A 24,569-nucleotide genomic window follows, 5' to 3' on the forward strand; every position below is an offset into this window, starting at 1 on the left:
CTGCTGGGGTGGGGGTATTGGTCCTGGGGTGGGGGTGCAGTCCTGGGGTGGGGTGTCACTGTTGGGGTGGGGGTGTCACTCCTGGGGTGGGGGTGTCACTGCTGGGGTGGGGGTGTCGGTCCCGCCCTGGTTTCCCCACTGACAGCGGAGCAGCAGTGGTCATTACGGAAGAGAGAATCGGTATCTGCACTGTCCCTCACCAACAGCTGTGGAGTCGATTGGCACCCGCTGACCACTCTGAGATCAAGAAGGTTTGTAGGAAAAAGAGGGTTTCTGTACACTCAGCTTGAATCGCATCTCCTTGCGAGCTCGCCTTTGTCTCATGCCGGCTGAGACGCGCCAGGAGCAGCAGGTAGAAGCTGGAGCCGGTCCAGCTTTCGAATCGGCAGGGTTGAGGAGTGAGGAACGCAGGCAGTCTGCGACACACTCTGCCCTGCCCTTAAGCACACTGGGGCTGGGTCCCCTAGGGGGTCCCTCGGGAGGCAGCGCTGCCCGCACTGAAGCCATGGACGGTGGGCTTGCTCCCAGCTCCCTGCTCTCGTGTGAGCACCTTGGGGAGGCTGCAGGGCTGGTCAGGGCTCTGGACACACCCGCTGTCCAGCCGGCCACCCCAGGGCCGAGGGGGACAGAGATCCAGAGAGCTCACATGACTGGTTCAAGGTGGCAGATGCTGGTACCAGACTTGAGACCACAGCCCAGGGCTCCCACTCACAATTCAGACCTCTCTACGTTGCCAAGGGTTTCTTCACCGGAGGGAAGGTCTTCAAATTTTGATGATTCCCATTTCACAGGGTTGCACCAGCAGGTGAACCGAGGTCTGCATGTGCAGAGGGAATCGGCCTAGTTCATGGTCAGTACTAATAACGCCCAGGAAAGAGATGGTTTGTGAAACTAGATCATTCTGATAGCTTTGAAAAACATTTTTTAGTGATGTCAAATATATTTTTATGCATTTTCCCATTTTTATAGAAAAATAGTTGATATACACTGTATAAGTTTAAAGTGTACAGCATGATTTACACATAGTAAGAAATGATTATAATGGGTTCAATTAACATCCATCATCTCATATGGATACAATAAAAAGAAAAGGAGAAAAGAGGAAAAAATTTTCTCCTTGTGATGAAAATCCTCTGGATTTACTCTTAAAAACTTTCCTATACATCGTACAGCAATGTTAGCTACGGTCACCATGTTGTACATTAGATTTTTTTGGACTATGAACAAGCTCATTGTTAAAAAATTCAGAAAAATATAAAGATCACTCAACGTCTTACCCCCAAAGAACCTCTGGAGGAGCTGAGTCTCAGCTCGTGTCCTGCTTCCTGGCCCAAGTGCTGCTTTCTCAGCCTCAGAGCCTCTGGCTGCCCGCGATTCCTGCCCTGCCTTGGGCATGTCTAGATTCACTGATGGCAGCTTTTTATCCTCATCCACAGGCATTTGTTGAATGCCTCCTGTATGTCCCTGAAAACACCTACTGATCCCCAGGCAAATTGCAACTGTCTGTTTGCTTTCTTTTGCTTCAAGTTATTAGTTTAGTATTTGTTTTTATTTATTTGGCTGTCCAGGTCTTAGTCGGCACAAGGCATCTTTTAATTGGGGCATGTGGGATCTACTTCCTTGACCAGGGATCAAACCCAGGCCCCTGCGTTGGGAGCCTGGAGTCTTAGCTACTGACCACCAGCGAAGTCCAAAACGGCTTCTCTGTTTGGGTGCTATTGACACTTCACCTAGAGCTCAGTTGGTAAAGAATCCGCCTGCAGCGCGGGAGACCCGGTGCAGCGTCCGCCTGCAGCGCGGGAGACCCGGTGCAGCGTCCGCCTGCAGCGCGGGAGACCCGGTGCAGCGTCCGCCTGCAGCGCGGGAGACCCGGTGCAGCGTCTGCCTGCAGTGCGGGAGACCCGGGTTCGATCCCTGGGTCGGGAAGGTCCCCTGGAGAAGGAAATGGCAACCCACTCCAGTATTCTTGCCTGGAGAATCCCATGGACAGAGGAGCCTGGCGGGCTACAGTCCATGGGGTCGCAAGAGTTGGACATGACTTAGTGACTAAAGAGAGAGAGAGAGACACTTAGGGTGGATAATTTTCTGTGGGGGCTGTTCTGTGCATTGGAGGACGCTGAGCAACCTCTCAGCTCCTACCCCCCAGATGACAGTTCGTCCTCAGTAAACGTCCCTCCTGTGTCTCCCGAGGACAGGGTTACCTCTGGCTGAGCCCGTGCTCTCAGGGCAAGTGACAGGGCTGTGTGTGTCCTGTGACCTCAGGCATCTGACCGTGGGCGGCCGCCATGCCCTCACGCACCACCACATGCCCTGAGACCATCTTATACATGGAGAAGTGCGTGACTCCAGCTTCCTGGTCAACCAACATCATGTTTGGTGATGTCAGTGGCTTTTCTCTGGAATTGATGATTCACCACCAACCCCACCTCCTGGGCCTCCCCGATTCATCAGGGCTCCTGGGGATGAGCCAGGTGAGAGGCCCTCACCATTAAGAAAAAAAAAAATGTGCTTCAAACTTATGCCTGGCCCGGGTTCCTGGTACACACATTTTTCTCTTTCTCTGCCCACTCCGCCCCCCACCTGGAGTTCTCTGAATGCTATAAATGGATTGCTTAATTGAACTTTACAACTTTCTTTGACTTAAGATATGGATGTGTATTCCTAAAGACCTTTGAACTTAGTCTTGACTCAGAAGCTAAACAATCTTCTCCACAGAGGTTGAATGGCCTTTGGACAATCTGGCCTGTTGTTGGCCTTTGAACTGTTAACAGCATTTAGACAGCATGGGGACTCCGGCTAAAAATACTGTACTAGATACACATGAAAGCTATATGAGAGTAGATCCTAAAACTTCTCCTCTCATCCACACAAAATTATAACTATGTGAGGTGATGGACGTGTTCACTAACCTTGGTTATCTTTTGCAAATATATACATACAAATCATTATGGTGTATATCTTCTATTCACACAAGGTTGCACATCACTTATAGCTCAGTAAGGCTGGGGAAAAAATATTCCTTCTGCTTTGCTAAAACTTCAATTTGCTCCCCTGGTTCTTTTTTCGACCACGCTTTGAGGCCTGTAGGATCTTAGTTCCCCAAACGGGGATTGAACCTGGGCTCACTGAGTCCTAACCACTGGACCGCCAGGGAATTCCTCCCCTGGTTCTTTTATACTGTTTGCTGGTGGAGTGTGAAAGATTACAGCTCATCCTTTAATGGTCTCTGCTAGTGTGTATATTTTTTGGTGGCTTTATTCTTAGTTTTTAAAAAATGTTTCCTTACAGAGGTTAACTGCGGGGTATGCGATTTGATTTTGCTCTATTTACAAACAAGTTAGTCTGTTGCTGTTTCATGGATGCTGGCAGGAGAAAGGGCCTCCTGAGTCAGAAGCAAGAGGGGGGTAACTTAATGGTACAGGCAGCAGGGCGCTTCACCCTATCTTGCAAGTCCATCGCTGGTGACTAGGGGGAGCCAGAGGGACGCCTGCTCGTGCAGTGGGTTGTGTGACAAGCAAGGAAACTGGAGCTTGGGAAATCTGCATTTTATAGCAAGCAGTAAACAGGCCTGCTCTTCTTATCAAAAGACCTTACCTCATCAAGGACATTTACAAATAGGCTGAGAATCAGCCTGGGTGAATGCATAAGGACTCTGTATTCTTGGCACAGCTGACAAGACCCTTGGGAAAGGAGTTCAAATTCTCCTTACTTTGGAGAAAAGAATTTTAAAATCAAACAGGTTAAAAAAACATGCACTGGAAAAAAAATACCTTCCTCCCTCATTATTATTATTAGTTCCCCTTGGCAGTTATTCAAGCATAAAAACAGTTACTTGAGTACTTTTCAGTTCAGTTCAGTTGCTCAGTCGTGTCCAGCTCTTTGCGACCCCATGAATCGCAGCACGCCAGGCCTCCCTGTCCATCACCATCTCCCGGAGTTCACTCAGACTCATGTCCATCAAGTCGGTAATGCCATCCAGCCATCTCATCCTCTGTCGTCCCCTTCTCCTCCTGCCCCCAATCCCTCCCAGCATCAGAGTCTTTTCCAATGAGTTAACTCTTCGCATGAGGTGGCCAAAGTACTGGAGTTTCAGCTTTAGCATCATTCCTTCCAAAGAAATCCCAGAGCTGATCTCCTTCAGAATGGACTGGTTGGATCTCCTTGCAGGCCAAGGGACTCTCAAGAGTCTTCTCCAACACCACAGTTCAAAAGTGTCAATTCTTCGGCACTCAGCCTCCTTCACAGTCCAACTCTCACATCCATACATGACCAATGGAAAAACCATAGCCTTGACTAGACGAACCTTTGTTGGCAAAGTTATGTCTCTGCTTTTCAATATGCTATCTAGGTTGGTCGTAACTTTTCTTTCAAGGAGTAAGCTTTTACTACTTTAAATAAAGGATTCCCAACCTTTAGACGGGATCACTTGAATCCCTCCACGGAGGCTGTAGACCAGGAGTGCTGGGAAAGGCAGTCTCAGGAGCTGTTTTTCCACCCCTGCACAGCCACAAAAGAGGGGTCTCAAGCCTGGGATATCTCTTTATAGAGTTACTCTCATGGCCTGTGTGGGCCTATCTCTTTATTCAGGATTCTCACCCTGTTCTGGGTTTGATATGTATTTCTTTGTTCTGCTTAAGCGCCTGCTCAATCCCACTCCAAGCTCTGTTCCCAGGCAAGAAGGTTCAGGGTCTGTTCCCTGCTGCACAAGAGGGGTGGGTGCAGACCACCTCTCACAGGTTGTCGGGACCGACACTCATTTTTGAAGAAGTTGATCTCCCTCTTTACGTTCGTTCCATCCAGAGCCTGTGAGTTGTGTCTTTTATGGACTCCAACACCTGTCAACCTCACAGGAGGCCAACTTCCTGGACCTGCTGCTTCTGGAGACAGGCAACCGGATTCACATGCTTGACAAATAGACAGACCTTCTCCACCATGCCTTGACCTCTCCTCTCCAGATACTTAGCTACAATGTTTACACTGTCAAGATTTATAAGAATCATAAATTTTCTATCTTTTGTGATAGCTAAAGGTTGATACAAATAATTAAAAATCAGAACATTAACATATCCTATATTAACTGCACAGTGTATCTGAACCCATAGAAGATGAAATATACAGTCAGTCAGTTCAGTTGCTCAGTCGTGTCTGACTCTTTGCAACCCCATGGACCGCATCACCAACTCCTGGAGTTTACTCAAACTCACATCCATCGAGTCAGTGATGCCATCCAACCATCTCATCCCGTCGTCCCCTTCTCCTTCCACCTTCCATCTTTCCCAGCATCAGAGTCTTTTCCGATAAGTCAGCTCTTCACATCAGGTAGCCCAAGTATTGGAGTTTCATTAGGTTTTTAAAATTTTGCAACTTCCAGGAGAATCTTCCAAACACAAACATCCAATGGACACATTTTTCACTGCCTTTCAAGTTCCCTTTCCTGGGTCACAGTCAGCTAACATTATTTCGAGTATCCTATGTCATCTCTTTTTCTTAGAATCCTTTTTCATTTTCCTGGTCCCTTCCTCAGACAATCAATATATGTATGTTAATACTGACTAGGCCACTTGGGCCCCAGAACGAGAGAAGGCTCCTCACGGATCAGGCCACCGTGTGACCTGTCCTGCAGCTTGGGTCATGTGATCCAGCAGATCCAGTGGTACCCAAAGCTTCAGTGTTAGAAAGGGATGCTGTCTGGAGCCTTTGGTGGAAGCATCTCGGTGCAGGCCTTGAGGTTTGGAGCACAGCCCTGCCATCCTCCACAGACAACGACTCTCCTTCTGAGAAATAGCTTTTGGCCTGAAACAGACGGAACGCTTAAGCATGGGCCAGCAAGTCAACATGAGACCTGAGCTGCCCATCAGGACTGGGTGTTACCTGACCACCAGCCTTAAGGCCGAATGTGCACAGCGGCGCTCCCTCACTGAATGGAAACAGCGCTGAAGGCTCACGTTACACGAGGCTGTGGCCCAAACCCCAAGGCCCCCCACCTGCGACACTGCCTCCTCCTCCCACCTGCATCTATGGCCCTCGGGGACCTCCACCAGGAACCGCAGAGGAAGAGAAGTCTGTGCGGGGGTTAACCAGGGTCCCGCCCGACGTGCAGATACCGCCCCCTAGTGGACAGCTGCAGCACCACAGCCTCTCCCTGGACACGCCGGAAGACTTGGGGCATCAAGAGGAGGAAACCTCTTAAGGGATGGACACACACACTCCCTGTAGGTTCTGTTTCCCTGGAGAACCCTAACACACTGGGCATCGGCATTTGTTCTTACTGCCTCACCAGGTGACTATGACATGCTTCCTGGATTGATAATGCTCATTTAAGCAATTAGCATTATTAATTCGTGTTAGGAGAAGTTAAGTTCTGGGGCAAAACTCATTACCAGATGCTCTTCAGCAGCTGGCAACATGAAAGTATGATCCCCCCCCCCAAAAAAAATCACACGAAAACACCAGAAAGTGTTTTGAAAAAGTGCTTGAGAATTTACTGTACAGTTTTTTTTTAACAATTTATTTATATGTTGGCTTCTACATGCTCTTGCATTTGTGTAAAACATTTATACATATTCTTTACAATTTGTACATATATTAAATGGCTGTATCATAAACACTGTTCTATGAGATTTTATAAAAGAAAAATCAAGTAGGGAAACTTACTTATAAAACATTAACAACAAAAAAAAACCCGTGATATTGAAGAACAAGAAGTTCTCATATTCGTGTTCATTTGATTTCCTCTTCTATTTACTTTTTGGTTTCACTTTGTTTGTGCTGGCCCAAAACTTTCAATTCCTATCACGTGACTATCAGGTCAGAAGAGGGAGAGTGGTGTGAAAGGGCGCGGTAAGGCAGCCGTGGAGGGCGGCGAGGTCTGCGGGGCTGAGACCGTGTCTGCGAGCATCCCAGGTTAAAGCTGATGGTTCGCCAAGACCCTGTTTTGCTTTATGCCATTAAGTGAAGTACTAGTGATGAGACAATTCTGTCTGAAGTTTGGGACACAGTCAGAAAGAGCATCGCCCTGAACTTTTTCTTCTCGCACGTAAAAGCTTGGGGAGGGCCGCGTGTTACGCGACTTAGCACCCTCCTCAGCCCCTTAAAACCTTCCCATCTGGTGGGGCCGGGCGAGGCTTGCTCACCTGTGCTTCATCGTTTCAGATAATAACCTCCACCGGCCCGCTAGTCTAAAATCCAAATCAAGTGGCAAAATCACGCTTTCCCCAGCACTTCTCACAATGCCTCCTTGAGCAACTCGAGACTGCGAGGCCAACAGAGAGCCTGGGAGGAGCGCTTGCCCACAGAGACATGGCTGCTCCTTCCCCAGGAGCCGAGCCAGAGCACCTCCCCCCCAGACCCTGGGGCTTTCTGGGGGTGAATCCTTCCAGCCTCACCCGGGCTCAGGAGGGATCGCGAGGCAGACGGCACTTTCGGGCGGTAGGAGTGGGGGCTCTGATCCCGGGGTTCCGCCGAGCTGGTCCTCTGGAGGGACGCGTGTGGCAGGGCCACATGAGGGGCGGGAGCCGCGGGAGCCCCTGCCTGCTTCCTCTGTCGAGAAAACTGAGTGTCCGAGTTATAAACATCTCTGTGGAAGGCCTGCAGAGTTTCCTAAATAGATAGGACTCTCAAAGGGTGGAAAGGAGTTATAAAAATATACAAACATATTATGTTTTTTACTCTGGCATATTTTGCGTTTTTTAAGAAAGCAATTAGTAATTATCTGACGTTGGGCAGCAACAGGAGAACTGTGGCTGACTCAAAAATTACAATTTTATGTAAAATATCAGGGGGGCAAATCCCTAATTTTCCATTAAAATTCTGGTAACTTTCAGTACTTTCCCAAAATAGACCATTTCCGTTGGTTTAAATAATGAATCTGGAGATGAACGAAAGACTATTCCTAAAAAACTGATGCATTTAGGCGCTTAATAAAGAAAATGAAGTTTTTTTTCCCAAGTCTCTCTCTTTTTGGTTTTCTTTTTGTTTCTTTTTGGATGATGGGGAAAAAAAAATCCAATTGCGTTGTCCCAAGTCAGAAGGAAGCACTTCGGCGTTTCTCCACGTTCGCTCCACCGGTCCTACATCACCGGGAAGCGGCCGAGGGCCTGCCTCAGCTTTTGTGCAATCTGGTAAGAAACAGAACAGCGTGAGATGTCTCCCCTCGTGACCCTGTGCTTCTCTATTACCTCCATCTCTTCTCAAACACTCCACACATTTCAAATCCTGGCACTGTTAGATGCTCCCAGTCCCTCCCAGCCCCAGCTCAGCCTCTGAGCATTTGAAAGGGAAAGTGTTAGTTGCTCAGTTGTATCCGACTCTTTGTGACCCCATGGACTGTAGCCTGCCAAGCTCCTCTGTCCATGGGATTCTCCAGGCAAGAACACTGGAGTGTGTAGCCATTCCCTTCTCCAGGGGATCTTCCTGACCCAGGGATCAAACCCAGGTCTCCTGCATTGCAGGCAGATTCTTTACTGTCTGAGCCACCAGGAAAGCCCTATAAAAGTGAAAGTGTCTGGGCAGTGGAGTGCATGCTAAGTTGCTTCAGTTGTGTCCAACTCTTCACAACCTTATGGACCGTAACCTGCCAGGCTCCTCTGTCTATGAGATTCTCTAGGGAAGAATACTGGAGTGGGTTGCCATTTCCTTCTCCAGGGGATCTTCTTGACACAGGAGTCAAACTCATGTCTCTTACTCCTGCATGGGCAGACGGGTTCTTTACCACCAGCGCCACCTGGCAGTGGAGAGACCTTCCTAAATTCCCCGATGGGACTGCTGGCGGCGGTGCACAGCTCAAAGGAAGCCCAGCTCCTTCCAACCACGCGACATCATTTCTAGACCAGCCTGTCCTCTCGGGATCCGATCTCTGTGCTGGGCCCAGACTCCCCTGCCTTCCCGGACACCTGTGACCTCCTGAGACAGGCCCTGCTGCTGCTATAGTGTGGAGACAGGCTGCACCTTCAGCTTGTCTCTGAAACCACCTGTTTCTACCACACATGGACAGTATGCACAGAGCACATGAGCCATGGCTCCCTTCCAAGAACCCATGTGGCGGATACGGGAGTGGCAGTGCCCACCCACAGACAAGAGGACGCGTGTGTGGACGTGAGTCTGGAGCTTACTGATCCCTGAATGTACAGGAGATGACACCATGGAAACAGTGGAAAACTTAGTAAGAAACATGGCAGCCAACCTGCGGTCAATCGTAATAAGTTACAGAACTTGTCTTTGAGGTCTGGGTTTCCATTTATGGGCTAGATCTTTGTTTTCTGTACACCCTGGTAAATAACAAAATTTCTCTGCAAAGGTGTGAATGTCTACATTTTCACTACCGGTTCCTGAATGGGACCATCTGAGGCTTCACTCCCCCTCTTGCTTTTGTTTTCCTTCGGAAATCCCTCTGGCACACTGCGAAACCCTCGCTCACACACAAAGCCGGCCTGTGCAGTCCCGCGCGGCGCCAGGCGCCTTCCCCAGCTGAGCCGGCAGGGTGACCTCATCTCACAGCGTCCCCTGTGCAGGGAGCGGTGGGGACCGCACAATAGCGGCTTCTCGGGGGCTCACCACCAGCATCCCGCACCCTTCCTTCTTGAAAAAAACAATGCCCTCTTTAGCCCAGTGTTCTTCAAAAGGAAAACGCAGATACGGTTAAAAGAGATTGGAAAAAAAAAATCCCTGCTCAGTATTCAGCCTCCTTTGGCTTACTGAGAAGTGAAGTTGCTCAGTCGTGTGTCTCTCTGAAATTCCATGGACTGTAGCTTACCAGGCTCCTCTGTCCATTTGATTCTCCAGGCAAGAACACTGGAGTGGGTTGCCATTTCCTTCTCCAGAGGATCTTCTGGACCCAGGGATTGAACCGGGGTCTCTCATATTGCACGCAGACACTTTACCCTCTGAGCCACCAGGGATGCCCGTTAGTTGGCTCATTAGTTAGGGTTAAAAATCACAGGCGCACGAGCTTCACAGGGAGCTCTGGCGGTGCACGGGGAGCCCGGGGGACAGGCCGACTCACCGTTTCGTAGAACTGTGCCTGCTGCTCCAGGTACAGGCGGATGACGCTGTTGTAGTCGTAGATCCGGTTACTGTGGAAGTGATTCATCTCGGCTGCAACCAAGACCAAGACATCGGTCAGTGCCCCCTGGACTGCTAACGAACACAGCTGTGTCTCTGGCCCAGTTATGATTCATCATCAGCCAGGCTGGCCTGTGCCAGTTCCTGACAAAAATGCTATAAAGAGGCTAGAAAAACAATTTGAGTGGGTAACGGCAAAAACACTTTTCCGTAAACAGACGATTACTGTCGATTTGCATGTTAACTCTTCTAAAGCTCAACACGATCACCCAAATGACGGCTCGTTTGAGCAGAAAACCAACTTAGGCCCACTGGCTACCGACGACCTCAGTCCAGAATGTCAAGTCTGTTCACGGAGGCCCTCGCGAGGTGCCCGCTGGGCGCCACCTCCTCTGCTGCAGTGACTGCCCAGGCTGCGGGCTTCCTCAGGCACCTCTGAAAGGCTGGGCAGGCGGTGAGACTTGAGGAAGGTCCTCTTCAGGGCAGCTGATGCCTGATGCCACCGAGCACCAGGACTGCCAAAACTCGGCCTCTTCCCAGGCAGAGAGTCGGATGCCCATCCTTTGTGTTTGCTGGATGTCTCGACTCAGCAAATGAACCCCTTCTCCAGCTCTGCCTCTCAGTGCCACCCCCATCCCATCACCAACATCGGAGAGGCCTTCCTTATCAGGCCCCATATGACCTCTGCCTTTTCCCTACACACCACATCTGCAAAGCCAACTGCTGCTGGCATAAACTCCTGTAAAAAGCTCACTGCTGTTTTAGGTTGTTATCTGAAGTTGTACAACACTTTCATTCGTGTGTTTGGATAATTCCAAACAAAAGCTCAGGAGAACTTTCCCATTCAAAACCCTTCCAAGCCCCCAGCTTCACTCAGGCCTCCCTGAACTGCCCTCATTCTGGAAACCTTTCACACATTCATTCTTCCCTTCTCCTACTTCCTCCCTAGTCCTGAGGATCCTTTGGAAAAGCCCGTAAGTACCCTTCATTCTCTCCCCCAGCACCTCATCTTCTTTGGGTCCTCAAAAGCCTTAGACGGTAGGAGCCAGGTCTCTGGCTGGGCTGTCTAACATCAGCCCCCAATCTGCACCCCCACCTCCATCACGAGCAAATCCTCTTCCTTGAGCAGAGTTTTTTCTGTTTGTTTTTCCATCAAAACCTTTTCATGGCTTCCTAAGGCCCACAACAAGTCTAGACTCTTCTGCCTGGCTTTTGAGGCCTCCCAGAATCTCCAAAGTCTCCCCCGATAACCTGCTGCTGCTGCTGCTGCTGCTAAGTCGCTTCAGTCATGTCCGACTCTGCGCGACCCCATAGACGGCAGCCCAACAGGCTCCTCCGTCCCTGGGATTCTCCAAGCAAGAACACTGGAGTGGGTTGCCATTTCCTTCTCCAATGCATGAAAGTGAAAAGTGAAAGTGAAGTCGCTCAGTCATGTCCAACTCTGTGTGACCCCATGGACTGCAGCCTACCAGGCTCTTCTGTCCATGGGATTTTCCAGGCAAGAGTACTGGAGTGGGGTGCCATTGCCTTCTCCTCCCAATAACCTGCAAATGTGTTTTATTCCCAAAGACCAAGGACATCATCTGGTCCCATTTTGTTTTGTGTGCTTTGTTCCTACTAGAACATCCTTCCGCTCCCTCCTTGGCCCATGTATTCCATCCATCCGCCAAAACATGAAAAATCCATTCACTACTCCTATCTGCTGGAAAAATTAGTATTTTCTTTTTAGTAACGGTCAAACCATGCCAAAAATGCTATGTCCAAACTCCCTTCGCATTCTATGGCCTTGGGGCCTGCAGGTTACATGCTGCTAAGAGCTGGATTCGGGAATCTAGTCTGGATAGGGCCTGCTATTAAAGATTATGAAAGGAATCTTCAGGGTCTCCAAGAAGAAATAGAAACGTACAGGTTTAATCACGTTGCCCTTTGTAGTTACGTCAGGTAAACGCATGAAAAACTAAATATAAATATTACAGCTTTTAACACTGGGATCCCACAAACAACAGGCTTAGGAAGATATTTTGAATCAGTTCCTATTAACTTAACTGCTGTTCATACTGGAATTTCTCTCCAGCAAGGAAAATAGAAAATTTTCTTGGAAAAAAATCTCCACTAGCTACACACAGACCTTACCGTTCTTACCTTGCAAAGCGTAAGACATTGTGCCGACGCGCTTCACCATGTTCTGTTTGTCCTGGGGGGTGATCTTACTGGTTGCGACCAGTTTATCACTTTCCTTCACTTTTTCTATTGCTCCCTGTGAAATACAAAATGCGGTGGTATTCATAAAACACATCTAAAGGATTAGTCATTAGCTTAAAATGTAACAAAGCCAACATATTCTATAATTGTCTTGCTACCGAATAGGAAAATGTCCCCACAAAATGAGAACATGAGGAACGCATCTCACTGTAACTTCCTGTAAGGCGCTTGGAAACAAAAATGCTGCTATTCCTGTAAAATACAGCTGAGCTGAAACCTACACTTTTATGCTACAACAAGGCTGAAAACTAAACAGCACTCTTTATCTGTAATATGAGTAAGTCATTGTCAGGTGAGAGCGGTACATGATTGGAAAACAGGCACTAGCTTTAGGAAGTCATTTGATCTGGGACAGTCTAGTGTATGTGCCTGGGTGCTCTTGCAGAGTATTTCATAAGCTGGTGCCTCGCTGTGCTGATCATAAGCTTTACTGTGATTTCTGTAAGAAGCTCTGGACTAACTTCAAATTAACACTGAGGTGGAAACCGCTGTAAAAGTTGCAAACATTTCCCACACTCGTGTCATCACACAGCTCACGGGCGCTGTCTGGGAAGAACTCTATGCCTGTGTATAAATCAGGTTCCCCACCTAGAACTCTCAAGGCAGGCACAAACTCCTACAACAAGCTAACTGCTCTGAGGTTTTTTTTTTTTTCTGAGATTTTAATTTTATTTTTTTATTCCCACCCACCCCCATTTACAGCAAGGTACCTGACAGATAACATTATATTAGTTTAAGGTGCACAACATAACGAATTTGAGACATGTGTATAATGCAAGATGATTACTACCGTAAGTTTTAAGATCCATCACCTCAGTGAGTTATAAACTATTTTTTTCCTGTGATGAGAATTTTTAAGATCTACTCTCCCAGCAGTTCCACCTGTGGGTATATACCCAAAGAAAACAAAAACAGTGTTTCAAAATAAACCCAAGCACATCACAATACCCTAGAGTATGACAGCTGATAAAACACCCACAGTAATGAGGTTTGAAAAAGAAAAATGAACCAGAATCAAAATCTGAGGACACTCCAAACCGATCTTTATTTAGTTTTAAAAAAGTACCTTTATGATGGGAACTATATAGTTTCCTTTCTATTAATGTAAACAAATAAAATCGACATTGACCATTCTGATCTTAATTGGGAGAGACTTTGTCAGGTTCGGGGACAGGACATCCGATTTTGCCTGGACAGGAAAGGCCCTGGGAGGACTTGCCCATGCAGTGTGCAGGGAGGGTCTCGCTGATGAGGGTAAGAACCACTCCTGACACTGACTTGAACACCAGACACCATGATTACAACGCTGTGACCTGACCTAAGTGTGTCCATAAAGGAATATCTATCATCCTTTTAGTTCCCTCCAAATAACCCTTCTCCAGGACAGAAGACACTCAACAGCCACTCAGGCATCTAAATGTGACAGGACCGCATGATGTCAGCCTGCAGAGCTGCTCTGGCTGGTTTTGGAGAGGAGCCCCTAATGGGAGTGGTGTGTGGGTGTGTGCGTGTGTGTGTGGAGTGTGTATGGGTGTGTGTGCGCGCGCGTGTGTGGGGTGTGTGGGGTGTGTGTGCGCGCACGTGTGTAGTGTGTGTGTGGTGTGTGTGTGTGTGCGCATGCGTGAGTGTGTGTGTGGGTGTGTGTGTCTGTGGGGTGTGTGTGTGTCTGTGTGTGTGTGGGGGGGGTGTCTATGTCGGGTGTGCGTGTGTGTGGTGTGTGTGTGTGCATCTGTGTGTGTGTGTGTGCATCTGTGTGCACGAGTGTGCGTGTGTGTGGGTGTGTATGGGTGTGGGTGTGTGGTGAAGCTCCCGCAGGTGGCCCTGCACCTGGGTCCTGCTTCAGCCGGGACCTCATCTGCAAATGCCTAGGATCAAGTTACCTTGTGAGCGCCAAGAATGTCAGGGAAGCAGCCAAGGAAGCCTTTATATTCATGATTACATTCCATCAGGAAATGGAGATCTTTCTTTGGCTGTAACAAGAAAGACTGGCTATTATTGGTGGAAGAATTCAGACAATCAAAGAGAAAACCGTTACATTTAAGGGCTGTATCAGCTGAATCTGCTGGGCATGACACAAAGTTACTGAGTGTGAAGTAGTCAGCCTAGTTCTCCTATAAGAAAATAATCCCCAAGAACTCTATACTGTCATTGTAGGCTGTGAAAAAATGATAAAACTGTGGATTTTTAGGTTGGTTGGTAAAATTAGCTATTTTGAACTGGCCCAAAAGACAACACTGTGGAAAAAATTAAAAAAAACTAGTTAACACTGTATGTTTACACAGAGGCAAATAAGATGTTATAGCTTAGTGTACAAATTTTAGCAGAAAATAAAAAAATTGCTAAAAATCTGGTAATCATTAAAAGTGGCAACTATAAATTTTTCCATTTTTCTGTGATAATATTTAAAGTTTTGGTGTGCACGATTCTAAAAATTAATCTTTTTTTTTTTTTTTTTACAAGTATCAGGAGAGTAGTTAATGACCACATGAATGTATGGGTATTCAAATATATATTTCAAGTTGTCATCTGCAAAAAAAAAAAAAAAAAATTTTTTTTTAATTTAAGGGATTGAAACAACCTCAATGGTTAGTCCCCTTAAGGAAACATTATCTGTTAACTATTAACATAACTGAAATCAGGCTACTAAAGACTCCAATAAAAGCCAGGTGGCCACAACGATATCTGCTGCCTGCCAGGAACCTGACCAGGGTTTTCTCTTTATTAGCTGTTCATCCTCAGACCACTCCCAGGCAGGTGCTTCCATCGCTATCTACAGACCAGGAAACCCCTGCTCCGAGAGGCTGAGCAAGACTCCAAACAGGGACCAGAGTGAAGCTCTTCCCTGTACGTTCTAATCCCCTGGTGGCTGAGATGGATCCAGACCATCGGCGTTGGGAGCTATTGAGTCATCCTGATGATGAATTATCCATTACTTTAGCTTGGCCTTGAAATGCTACTACTTGGTGTAATTAATAAAGATGCACAGCGACAGAAGAGAACAGCCATTTGGAAAGCTTGTCTTAAAACAGGTTTTAAATAAAACATGTGGATTAGGTAGCATAAAATCTTAACTAGAACCATGTGGCTACGTTAATATACCTGTTCTGCCACAAGGCTGGCAATTTCTTCGTAAGTCTTTCCTGCTTCAGTTATCGCGTCATTGAGATCTGTTTCACCTGAGAATCAAGACATTGTATGAGTGTTACAACTTACAGTTCCTTTTCATTACTTCTAAAATTTTATTATAGCAAACTTCAGACTTTGCAAACTATACAACAGTAGAATGATTCCTCATCTACCCATCCCCTAACTTCCCAACTAACAGCCTATGTCCAATCTTTCAGTCCCCTCCCTTCCTCTCCCTTTTACTGGTCATGTAACACTTCATCCATACATTTTACCTAAAAGACAAGGCCTCTTTAAGAAATAGAGACAACCCCAATCTCACACCTAAGAAACGACCACTGGTCCTGATAAACCGTCCAGCCAGTATGCAGCTGCCTGGTGTCTCCAACCAAGCTGGCTGCTTGAGTCAGGATGCAAAGGCCATCCACGCAGCACAGAGCTGACATGCTTCCTACAGAGGTTCTTTCTCCTCTGTGTGTTTTTCTGGCAAATTTCTTTTGGGGACGTGTTGACGAAACCAGGCTGTGTGTCTTGGTCCCACGTCGGGTTCTGTTGAGCGAGTCTCGGTGGTGACAACAGAGTCCTCTGTTTCCTGTGTTGCCTAGATCTTTCATTTTAGTATTTATTTAGTATTTTAGGCTTGCAAATTGGTGCTACACTACTTCTGTCACTGCTTTATTAGCTGAAATACGTTTATAAAGACAAACTTTATCAGCTTTTTCGTTACCTTGAGGTATATAGGGACAGGAAGAACAGGTTAAATGCTTCCTTCTTTTTACAGTTTTCAGAATTTAAGTTGATTCTATTCCATCCTCCAAAGGTGACTGAGATTAACTTTTTAAGAATATCATCGCAAGTCTGGATTAAAGTTGATATGCTTAGTTTCACGGGAGAAGACAATGGCACCCCACTCCAGTATCTTGCCTGGAAAATCTCATGGACAGAGGAGCCTGGTGGGCTGCAGTCCATGGGGTCGCGAAGAGTCGGACACGACTGAGTGATTTCACTTTCACTTTTCACTTTCATGCACTGGAGAAGGAAATGGCAATCCACTCCAGTGTTCTTGCCTGGAGAATCCCAGGGATGGGGGAGCCTGGTGGGCTGCCATCTATGGGGTCACAGAGTTGGACACGACTGACGCGACTTAGCAGCAGCAGCAGCAGCAGCAGCTTAGTTTCACAGCAATCATTATCTTCACTAAGCTCAAATTTTTGTTCCATAGGACAGTGGAAGGTTCTTCAGATTGGCATCAGAGTTCTTTCCCTCCCAGCTCTGGATTATTTCAGGGAAACAATGTTTTGAAATCGCCATGTGGGTGATGCTGGGAGTGCTTGGACTTGATTACTATTTCTAGGCCTTTTCAGTGAACAAAGCCAAGTGTGTATCTGTTAATTCCAAATTTCTAACTTATCTCCCCACCTTCCCCCTTTGGTAACTAAATTTTTTTTTCCCCATGTATGTGAGTCTGTTTCTGTTTTGTAAATAAGTTCATTTTTATCACGTTTTTAGATTCCACGTGTAAATGGGATCATATATTTGTCTTTCTCTGACTTCACTTAGTATCATAATCTCTAGGCCCATCCATGTTGCTGAAAATGGCATCATTTCATTCTTTTTTATGGCTGAGTAATATTCCATTTATATAAATACCACATCCTCTTTATCCATTCATCTGTTGATGGACATTTAGGTGCTTCCACATCTTGGCTATTGTAAAAAGGGCTGCTATGAACACTGCGGTGCCTGTACCTCTTTGAATTAGAAGTTTCACCTTTTCATAATTTTCAGATACATGCCCAGGAATGGGATTGCTGGATCATATGGCAGCTCTGTATTTAGTTTTTTTAAGGAACCCCCATACTGTTCTCCATTTCTGTTAGGTCCACAGAAATGGTATGGACCTAACAGAAGCAGAAGATATTAAGAAGAGATGGCAAGAATACACAGAAGAACCATACAAAAAAGATCTTCACGACCCAGATAATCATGATGGTGTGATCACTGACCTAGAGCCAGACATCCTAGAATGTGAAGTCAAGTGGGCCTTAGAAAACATCACTACGAACAAAGCTAGTGGAGGTGATGGAATTCCAGTTGAGCTATTCCAAATCCTGAAAGATGATGCTGTGAAAGTGCTGCACTCAATATGCCAGCAAATTTGGAAAACTCAGCAGTGGCCACAGGACTGGAAAAGGTCAGTTTGCATTCCAATCCCAAAGAAAGGCAATGCCAAAGAATGCTCAAACTACCGCACAATTGCACTCATCTCACATGCTAGTAAAGTAATGCTCAAAATTCTCCAAGCCAAGCTTCAGCAATATGTGAACCGTGAACTTCCTGATGTTCAAGCTGGTTTTAGAAAAGGCAGAGGAACCAGAGATCAAATTGCCAACATCCGCTGGAGCATAGAAAAAGCAAGAGAGATCCAGAAAAACATCTATTTCGGCTTTATTGACTATGCCAAAGCCTTGGACTGTGTGGATCACAATAAACTGTGGAAAATTCTGAAAGAGATGGGAATACCAGACCACCTGATCTGCCTCTTGAGAAATCTGTATGCAGGTCAGGAAGCAAAAGTTAGAACTGGATATGGAACAACAGACTGGTTCCGAATAGGAAAAGGAGTTCGTCAAGGCTGTATATTGTCACGCTGTTTATTTAACTTATATGCAGAGTACATCATGAGAAATGCTGGACTCGAAGAAACACAAACTGGAATCAAGATTGCTGGGAGAAATATCAATAACCTCAGATATGCAGAGGACACCACCCTTATGGCAGAAAGTGAAGAGGAACTCAAAAGCCTCTTGATAAAAGTGAAAGTGGAGAGTGAAAAAGTTGGCTTAAAGCTCAACATTCAGAAAATGAAGATCATGGCATCCGGTCCCACCACTTCATGGGAAATAGATGGGGAAACAGTGTCAGACTTTATTTTTCTGGGCTCCAAAATCACTACAGATGGTGATTGCAGCCATGAAATTAAAAGACGCTTACTCCTTGGAAGGAAAGTTATGACCAACCTAGATAGCATATTCAAAAGCAGAGACATTACTTTGCCAACAAAGTTTCGTCTAGTCAAGGCTATGGTTTTTCCTGTGGTCATGTACGGATGTGAGAGTTGGACTGTGAAGAAGGCTGACTGCCGAAGAATTGATGCTTTTGAACTGTGGTGTTGGAGAAGACTCTTGAGAGTCCCTTGGACTGCAAGGAGATCCAACCAGTCCATTCTGAAGGAGATCAGCCTTGGGATTTCTTTGGAAGGAATGATGCTAAAGCTGAAACTCCAGTACTTTGGCCACCTCATGTGAAGAATTGACTCATTGGAAAAGACTCTGATGCTGGGAGGGATTGGGGGCAAGAGGAGAAGGGGATGACAGAGGATGAGATGGCTGGATGGCATCACTGACTCGATGGACGTGAGTCTGGGTGAACTCCGGGAGTTGGTGATGGACAGGGAGGCCTGGCGTGCTGTGATTCATGGGGTCGCAAAGAGTTGGACACGACTGAGTGACTGATCTGATCTGATCTGATCTGATACTGTTCTCCATAGCAGATGCATCAATTTAAATTCCCACCAACAGTGTAGGAGGGCTCCCTATTCTCCACACCTTCTCCAGCATTTATTATTTGTATACTTTTTGATGATGGCCATTCTGAGTGGTGTGATACCTCACTGCAGTTTTGATTTGCATTTCTCTAATTGGCGATGTTGAGCACCTTTTTGGGGTCTCTTGGCCACAAGATGCTTATCTTCCCAGACCTTGGGTTCCTCATCTAAAAAAATGGGGGCCAGACCAACTCAAAACTCCTGCCCAAGCTTAAAGTTTTAACTGAAAGACACAATTCAGCCAAGCCAACAAAAAATATTCAAATACGGGAGTCACAGGTCTTACATTTTGGTTAAAGACTAATTTCTTATACCTGGAAATACTCAGACATTGACCTCCAAAGACCTACCCTCCCTGGATATCAGAATAATGCCACGGTGACAGTACCAAGCCTATCATTTCTGTAAGCAACAGGACGTCCTCAGATTGAATAGGTGCCACTCACCTGGCAAATACTTTTACTTCCTACCAGCTCCATATGCCAAATTAAGAAAACAAACCAAGATACAAAAGAAACTGCTAACTTGCAAGTGTTGTCCATGGGAATCCACAATGAACTCAAAATACCACAAGTGAGATATACAATATGGGATAAGCTGAAAACAATAATGAGTTAGCAAGGGACATAAGGCAATATGAACTTGTTACTCAGTCAAGAGTTTTCCCTCCCAATGTCCCTGATAAGATCTGGCTCCTGACAGTCAGGCCCGGCTTCAGAGTTTGGCAGAGACGACAGCAGGGCAGAGTGTCGAGTACCGCACCCGCCTGCTTCACTAAAGCACAAGAGCTGCATCTGAGCACAGGACAGGCAAGGACGCTAGCCAGGAAATCCAACTATTACCACCCACTACTTTTCTCAGAAACTAATAAGGTGAGGTGGCAAAAGTCCTCAGTGGAGCGGTGCAGCCAGTTTAAACATCACTGACGGTGGTGGCTTCACTGCAGTTATCGCTTGTCTGCAAGAGCCTGAGGAGGCTGGTCTGTGTGGATAAGACACCCAGGGCCCAAAGAACAAATAAAGAAAGATGTACCTTGATAACCACTAGAGCTGAAGACTGTGGCTAAGCTCTGCAAGGCCTTCCCTATCTTCTGATATTCCTTGGGTAATGCTGAAAGAGAAAAAAGTCATTCACTAAATGGAGCAAAATTAAATGATCCAACTATTTTCTCAAAGTATTTTTATAGAAAATCTGAAATGATTCTAAATAGTCTATATTCCTTAACAGTGTAGGAGGATATCAGAATATCAATACAGACAAACTGTTTTTAGAAATTAATTTTTCTTCAATTTTTAATTAATCAATTGTTCAATAAATAGTGGACACTATTATTATGAACACCACAACCAGCGCCCACACTCTCATTCACTGAATGAAATCAAAATGAACCGGAAGCTCATTTGGAAGATGATTTCTAGGTTTGAGTCCTTTTGTGTATACAACACCAACCTGATCATCACAACCACCCCTCTATCAATGCAAATGCACTGTCTCCCCTTCCTGGGTTAGGAAAGCTGGGGTCACGTGGCTAGAGAGTGGTGGATCTGGTGCCTGTTATTCCTAATCCGCTGCTTTTCCCACTCTGCCATGTACCTATGAGTGATTATTTACAAAACAAAACACGACCAAAAGCAACGGGGTGTGGAAGAAAACAGCAATGGAACATCACAGGACCAGGGAGGAGGGATTTTAGCTTTCTCATCTGTATAATAAGATTAATTAAATCATCTGCAATGCTCCTCTAGTGCTAAATCCTAGGCTTCTAGGATCACTCTGGAGAACTCTCCAGAGAAGAGTCTTTGTATCTTAGGCTACTTTTATTTGCAATCTGTACACAGTTTCCTGAAACACATCTACTGTCTTCAAAAGAAACCATTACTTGCATTTGAAAAGACTATGCTATTAATAAAGAAAGATGATTCAAATGTTTCTTTAAAAAAAATTCTAGGACAGAGAAATGTGACAAACGGTCTACAAGCTGTAAGAAACGGAAACACAAACTCAAATTACATTAGCTTGGTTAATAAATTGTTCACCCTTTTGTAACTCAGTTTTGGCCTTTACACCGGGGATTAAAAACTCTTTTGTGAGAGGAAAGAAACTATGGCTGAATCAAATTCTAAACAAAACATGTCAACCTCCTGCCCCCAAAAGAGAGCAGCCTAATGCTATTACTATTTACTGATTTTGGTCTGTGGATTTTACAGGACATGGAGTTGACCAGACGTTAGACATAAGGGATTTGATTCTTTAATAGAAGCCATAATCCCAGATTTTTGTGATATCCTTAAAAATTTTAAGATTTTCACTCCTTTAAATTTTTCTTTAAAAAGGGGAAACTAAGAGACTGTTAATATTAAAAAAAAAAAAAAGCAGAGAAAAAAATAAAAAGGGGAAACAGCTGAATTTACAATTATTATTTTTAAAATTAAATTATTTCATTTATATTTTAGAGAAGTATCACTCCCTTTTTTGCTCATGAGTTATTCCCTGTGACCAAAGGCCTGAAACAGATTTTGTTTTCTGACGCTGCATCTGTATAGGTCATGTTTTCAGGCTCAGCTCTATTTTCAGCATTTCTCTGCCATGGGAAAGGAGCCGGTGTTATGACTCCTGGCGTCTGCCCCTCGAGCATGAACAGCTGGTACACGACAACGGTTCCGTTGATATAAAATATCATGTGAATGGTGGAGGGCCATTGTAAGGCCTGGTTTTTTCCTGCAAAGGGCCAGACAGGAAACATTTTAGGCTTTGCTGGGCTGCAGGTTTCTGCTTAAAGTACTCAATTCGGCCACCCTTCACACAAGCAGCCAAGGCGTGACCACCACAGCTGACCCAGGACTGTACTTCTCTCCTTGGCTGCTGGATGGCAGAGCGGCCCGGGTCTAGGGATACGGGAAAACAGTCCAGTGGACAGAGGGCAGGGAGGGTGCAGCACAGCAGGCAGAGAGCGGAGCGGACAGCGGCACTTCTGCTCGGGGCTGACCCCGGCTCCGGGCTTTCTGCTACCACCCGCCACCAGGCTTTCCTAAAATTAGAGCTTTAATCAAACACACAACTCACTAAGGGATGACTATTAAAAAGTAAGATCCTGAGATTAAAAATAACCACGGGTACTTTCTCTGCAGGCAGAAAGGATGACTCTTCCATAGATGACAAACCTCACATAACTGGAAATATTTAAGTGAACGTGATGCTTTTTTACGGGGGTTCTCGAACTGGCTTTGCTCAAGCAAGTTTTCTCTGCTGAAACAAGGGTTGGGAAGTGAGGCTCCTCAGAGCGCCGTGGGTGTGACGCCGGTCCGGCTCACTGAGCGCATCTCTGCCTGCGGGGGCTGGTTCCCAGGGGGACGCCGGGGACGGCACTTACGTCCTGTGCACCGCTTCCAGTGCTCCTGCCCCACGTTCAGCAGCTCCTTCACGCCGTCATCCATGGCTTTGGTGAACTTGCCGACAGCATCACACCTCTGTTCTCTGTGGGGCAAAAACACGAGGAGGTTGTGTCCCTGACTTCACTACCCAACGTCCAGACAGTGTGAGGTGTAAGAGGAGAAAAGTCCAGTGTGGTCAGGGGAGCTCACAGCAAGCCTGACCACAGGTACCTGTGCCGTGCATTCTAGCAACTGCGCTGTAACTAAATTAGTCTTAAAAACCGGCTGGATTCAGGTTTTGAAAGAACTGCTTTCACATCTGCCACTTATATTTTAACTCTGCTTCCTTTCGCCCTCCAATTCCTTGGGAATGCTAACGAAAATTGTTCTAAAGTAAACAAAATCTTCGTTTCTTGAGTATCTTCCTGAGTGAAGCTCCATCCCTGCAGGCCCTGGTGACTACGGCATGCGTTGCTAGTGGTAGCTGTTCCCTCGTTCCAACAAACACGTCAATGAATCAGAGAAAATAAACCCACACACAGCATCTAAGTGATACAGAGGATACCAGTTCCTTCAGGATTAAAAAGCTTTTCCTGACTTGAAAAAAATTATCACAATATACTTTTAAATGAAAGAGGAGGTTATAACAGAGACTGTATAATGCGAGGTCACTTTTGTTTACACAACCATTTTCCCTTCAGATACATGTTTTCAGAGTAGGGTTTGGAAGAACACAGACCTAAGTCAACATATTAACACTGATTTTCTCTCTGCGTAGTTAGAAGACTGTCTATATACTGGGTAAAACATAAGCAATGGTTATACATTAAGAAAAAAGGCTGCTTAAAATTATTACTATGAACACACACAAGATTTCTTATGAGTCTTTATACAAAAAAGGAACTACTCCAGACTTTCAACCAAGCCCACATTAAAAAGATGACAAGATTAAAAACAAGAGATTAAAAAAACACTGGACAAACAGGCCTGAGATTGCTCTCTTCAAGGCTACGTTCAAAGAGATTTCTGGCCCGTGGACTGATCTGTGGGTGTCTGCTGGCCCGGTGCCACGCCGTGTCATCACGCTTTATTGTTAATAACTACTAACCACTGTAACAACTATGAAATCACTGACTTCAAGGTAAGAAGGAAGCGGACTTTAACTGATGTTATGGTTAGAAAGGCAGTGTTTCAAGTACAAGCAATGTTCTCCTTAACTTCTGACTACAAACCCCACTCATTTCACACCCTTTCGTCTGATGATGTGAATTCCAGGTGTGGTCAGACGGGCCAAGGCCTGTGAGCAGAGGCGGCAGGCTTGGTTGGGGAAGCAGCGGAGGCTGGCAGGATCTCTTACATTTCTACCAAGTCCAGGTCAGGCGCCTCTGGTTCCATGGTGGAGAATATCATAACTCCCACCAGCTCATCTTTCTCAGCCTTCCTCTTCCCGGTTTTCCATTCCTGTAAAGAGGAACATTATGACGTTCAAGTGGGGAGCAGAGGCAACAGCTCTTTCAAAATCCCGTCCTAGCGTCGGCTCACTGACCGTCTTTATCCTTCTAACTTTTGGGAGGCAGTGCCCATGCCGTCTCCCTCTGCACCCCTGCATCTCCAACTCCATCCTGCACGTGAACAGTGTGAACGGTGCTGCTGTGCAAAACGGTCCTTAAGAGCCCAAATCCTTTCGGACTGAGGTGAGCCAGGACTTCTCCTTTCCTGAGGCCCACCCACCCATACAAACACACCCTGGGAGTCTGACAAAGCGCCTCAAAATTGTAGGTTGTTTTCTTGAAAAGATTAAAGCTTTTCTAAATATAAGATAGGAACCAATATTATAAACTATTCAAAAGTTATTACATGTTTTATATATATATACACACACACACAGAAAAGTGCCCAAAGCAAAAATATGCAGTACAACAAATTCTCATACAATGAATTCCTTCCAAGGGCAAGAGAGAGGAGAGAGCTGGACTTCCGGAAGCTCCCTTCTCGTCCCTTCCCCGTCACTACCCCTTCCCTCCCCTCCAGGGGTAACCATGACCCACCTACTCTTTTATGGTTTTCAGTTCCTCACGTCATACAGTTTCACCACCTAAATCCCTACACCATGGTTTTGCTACTTCTGTGAACTAGCTAAGAAC

At 46.0% G+C, this 24,569-nt stretch overlaps 1 protein-coding gene across 2 annotated transcripts in view; it reads right to left on the reverse strand.

Moving 5' to 3' along the window:
• Positions 1 to 6,457: 6,457 nt before the first annotated feature.
• Positions 6,458 to 24,569, reverse strand: part of SNX9 (sorting nexin 9) — an 89,077-nt gene continuing 70,965 nt past the window's right edge. For both annotated transcript variants that reach the window (XM_025294338.1, XM_025294337.1), the window contains 8 exons: positions 23,783 to 23,886; positions 22,425 to 22,528; positions 20,087 to 20,164; positions 15,421 to 15,497; positions 14,202 to 14,291; positions 12,202 to 12,316; positions 10,001 to 10,092; positions 6,458 to 8,117 (listed from right to left, as the gene is read on the reverse strand). In XM_025294338.1, coding sequence (XP_025150123.1) covers positions 8,070 to 8,117; positions 10,001 to 10,092; positions 12,202 to 12,316; positions 14,202 to 14,291; positions 15,421 to 15,497; positions 20,087 to 20,164; positions 22,425 to 22,528; positions 23,783 to 23,886 — 708 coding nt within the window. In that variant the 3' untranslated portion in view covers positions 6,458 to 8,069. The remainder of the gene's footprint in view (positions 8,118 to 10,000; positions 10,093 to 12,201; positions 12,317 to 14,201; positions 14,292 to 15,420; positions 15,498 to 20,086; positions 20,165 to 22,424; positions 22,529 to 23,782; positions 23,887 to 24,569) is intronic.

Source organism: Bubalus bubalis, chromosome 10 (assembly GCF_019923935.1).
Source record: "Bubalus bubalis isolate 160015118507 breed Murrah chromosome 10, NDDB_SH_1, whole genome shotgun sequence".
NCBI classification, from domain to species: Eukaryota; Metazoa; Chordata; class Mammalia; order Artiodactyla; family Bovidae; genus Bubalus; species Bubalus bubalis.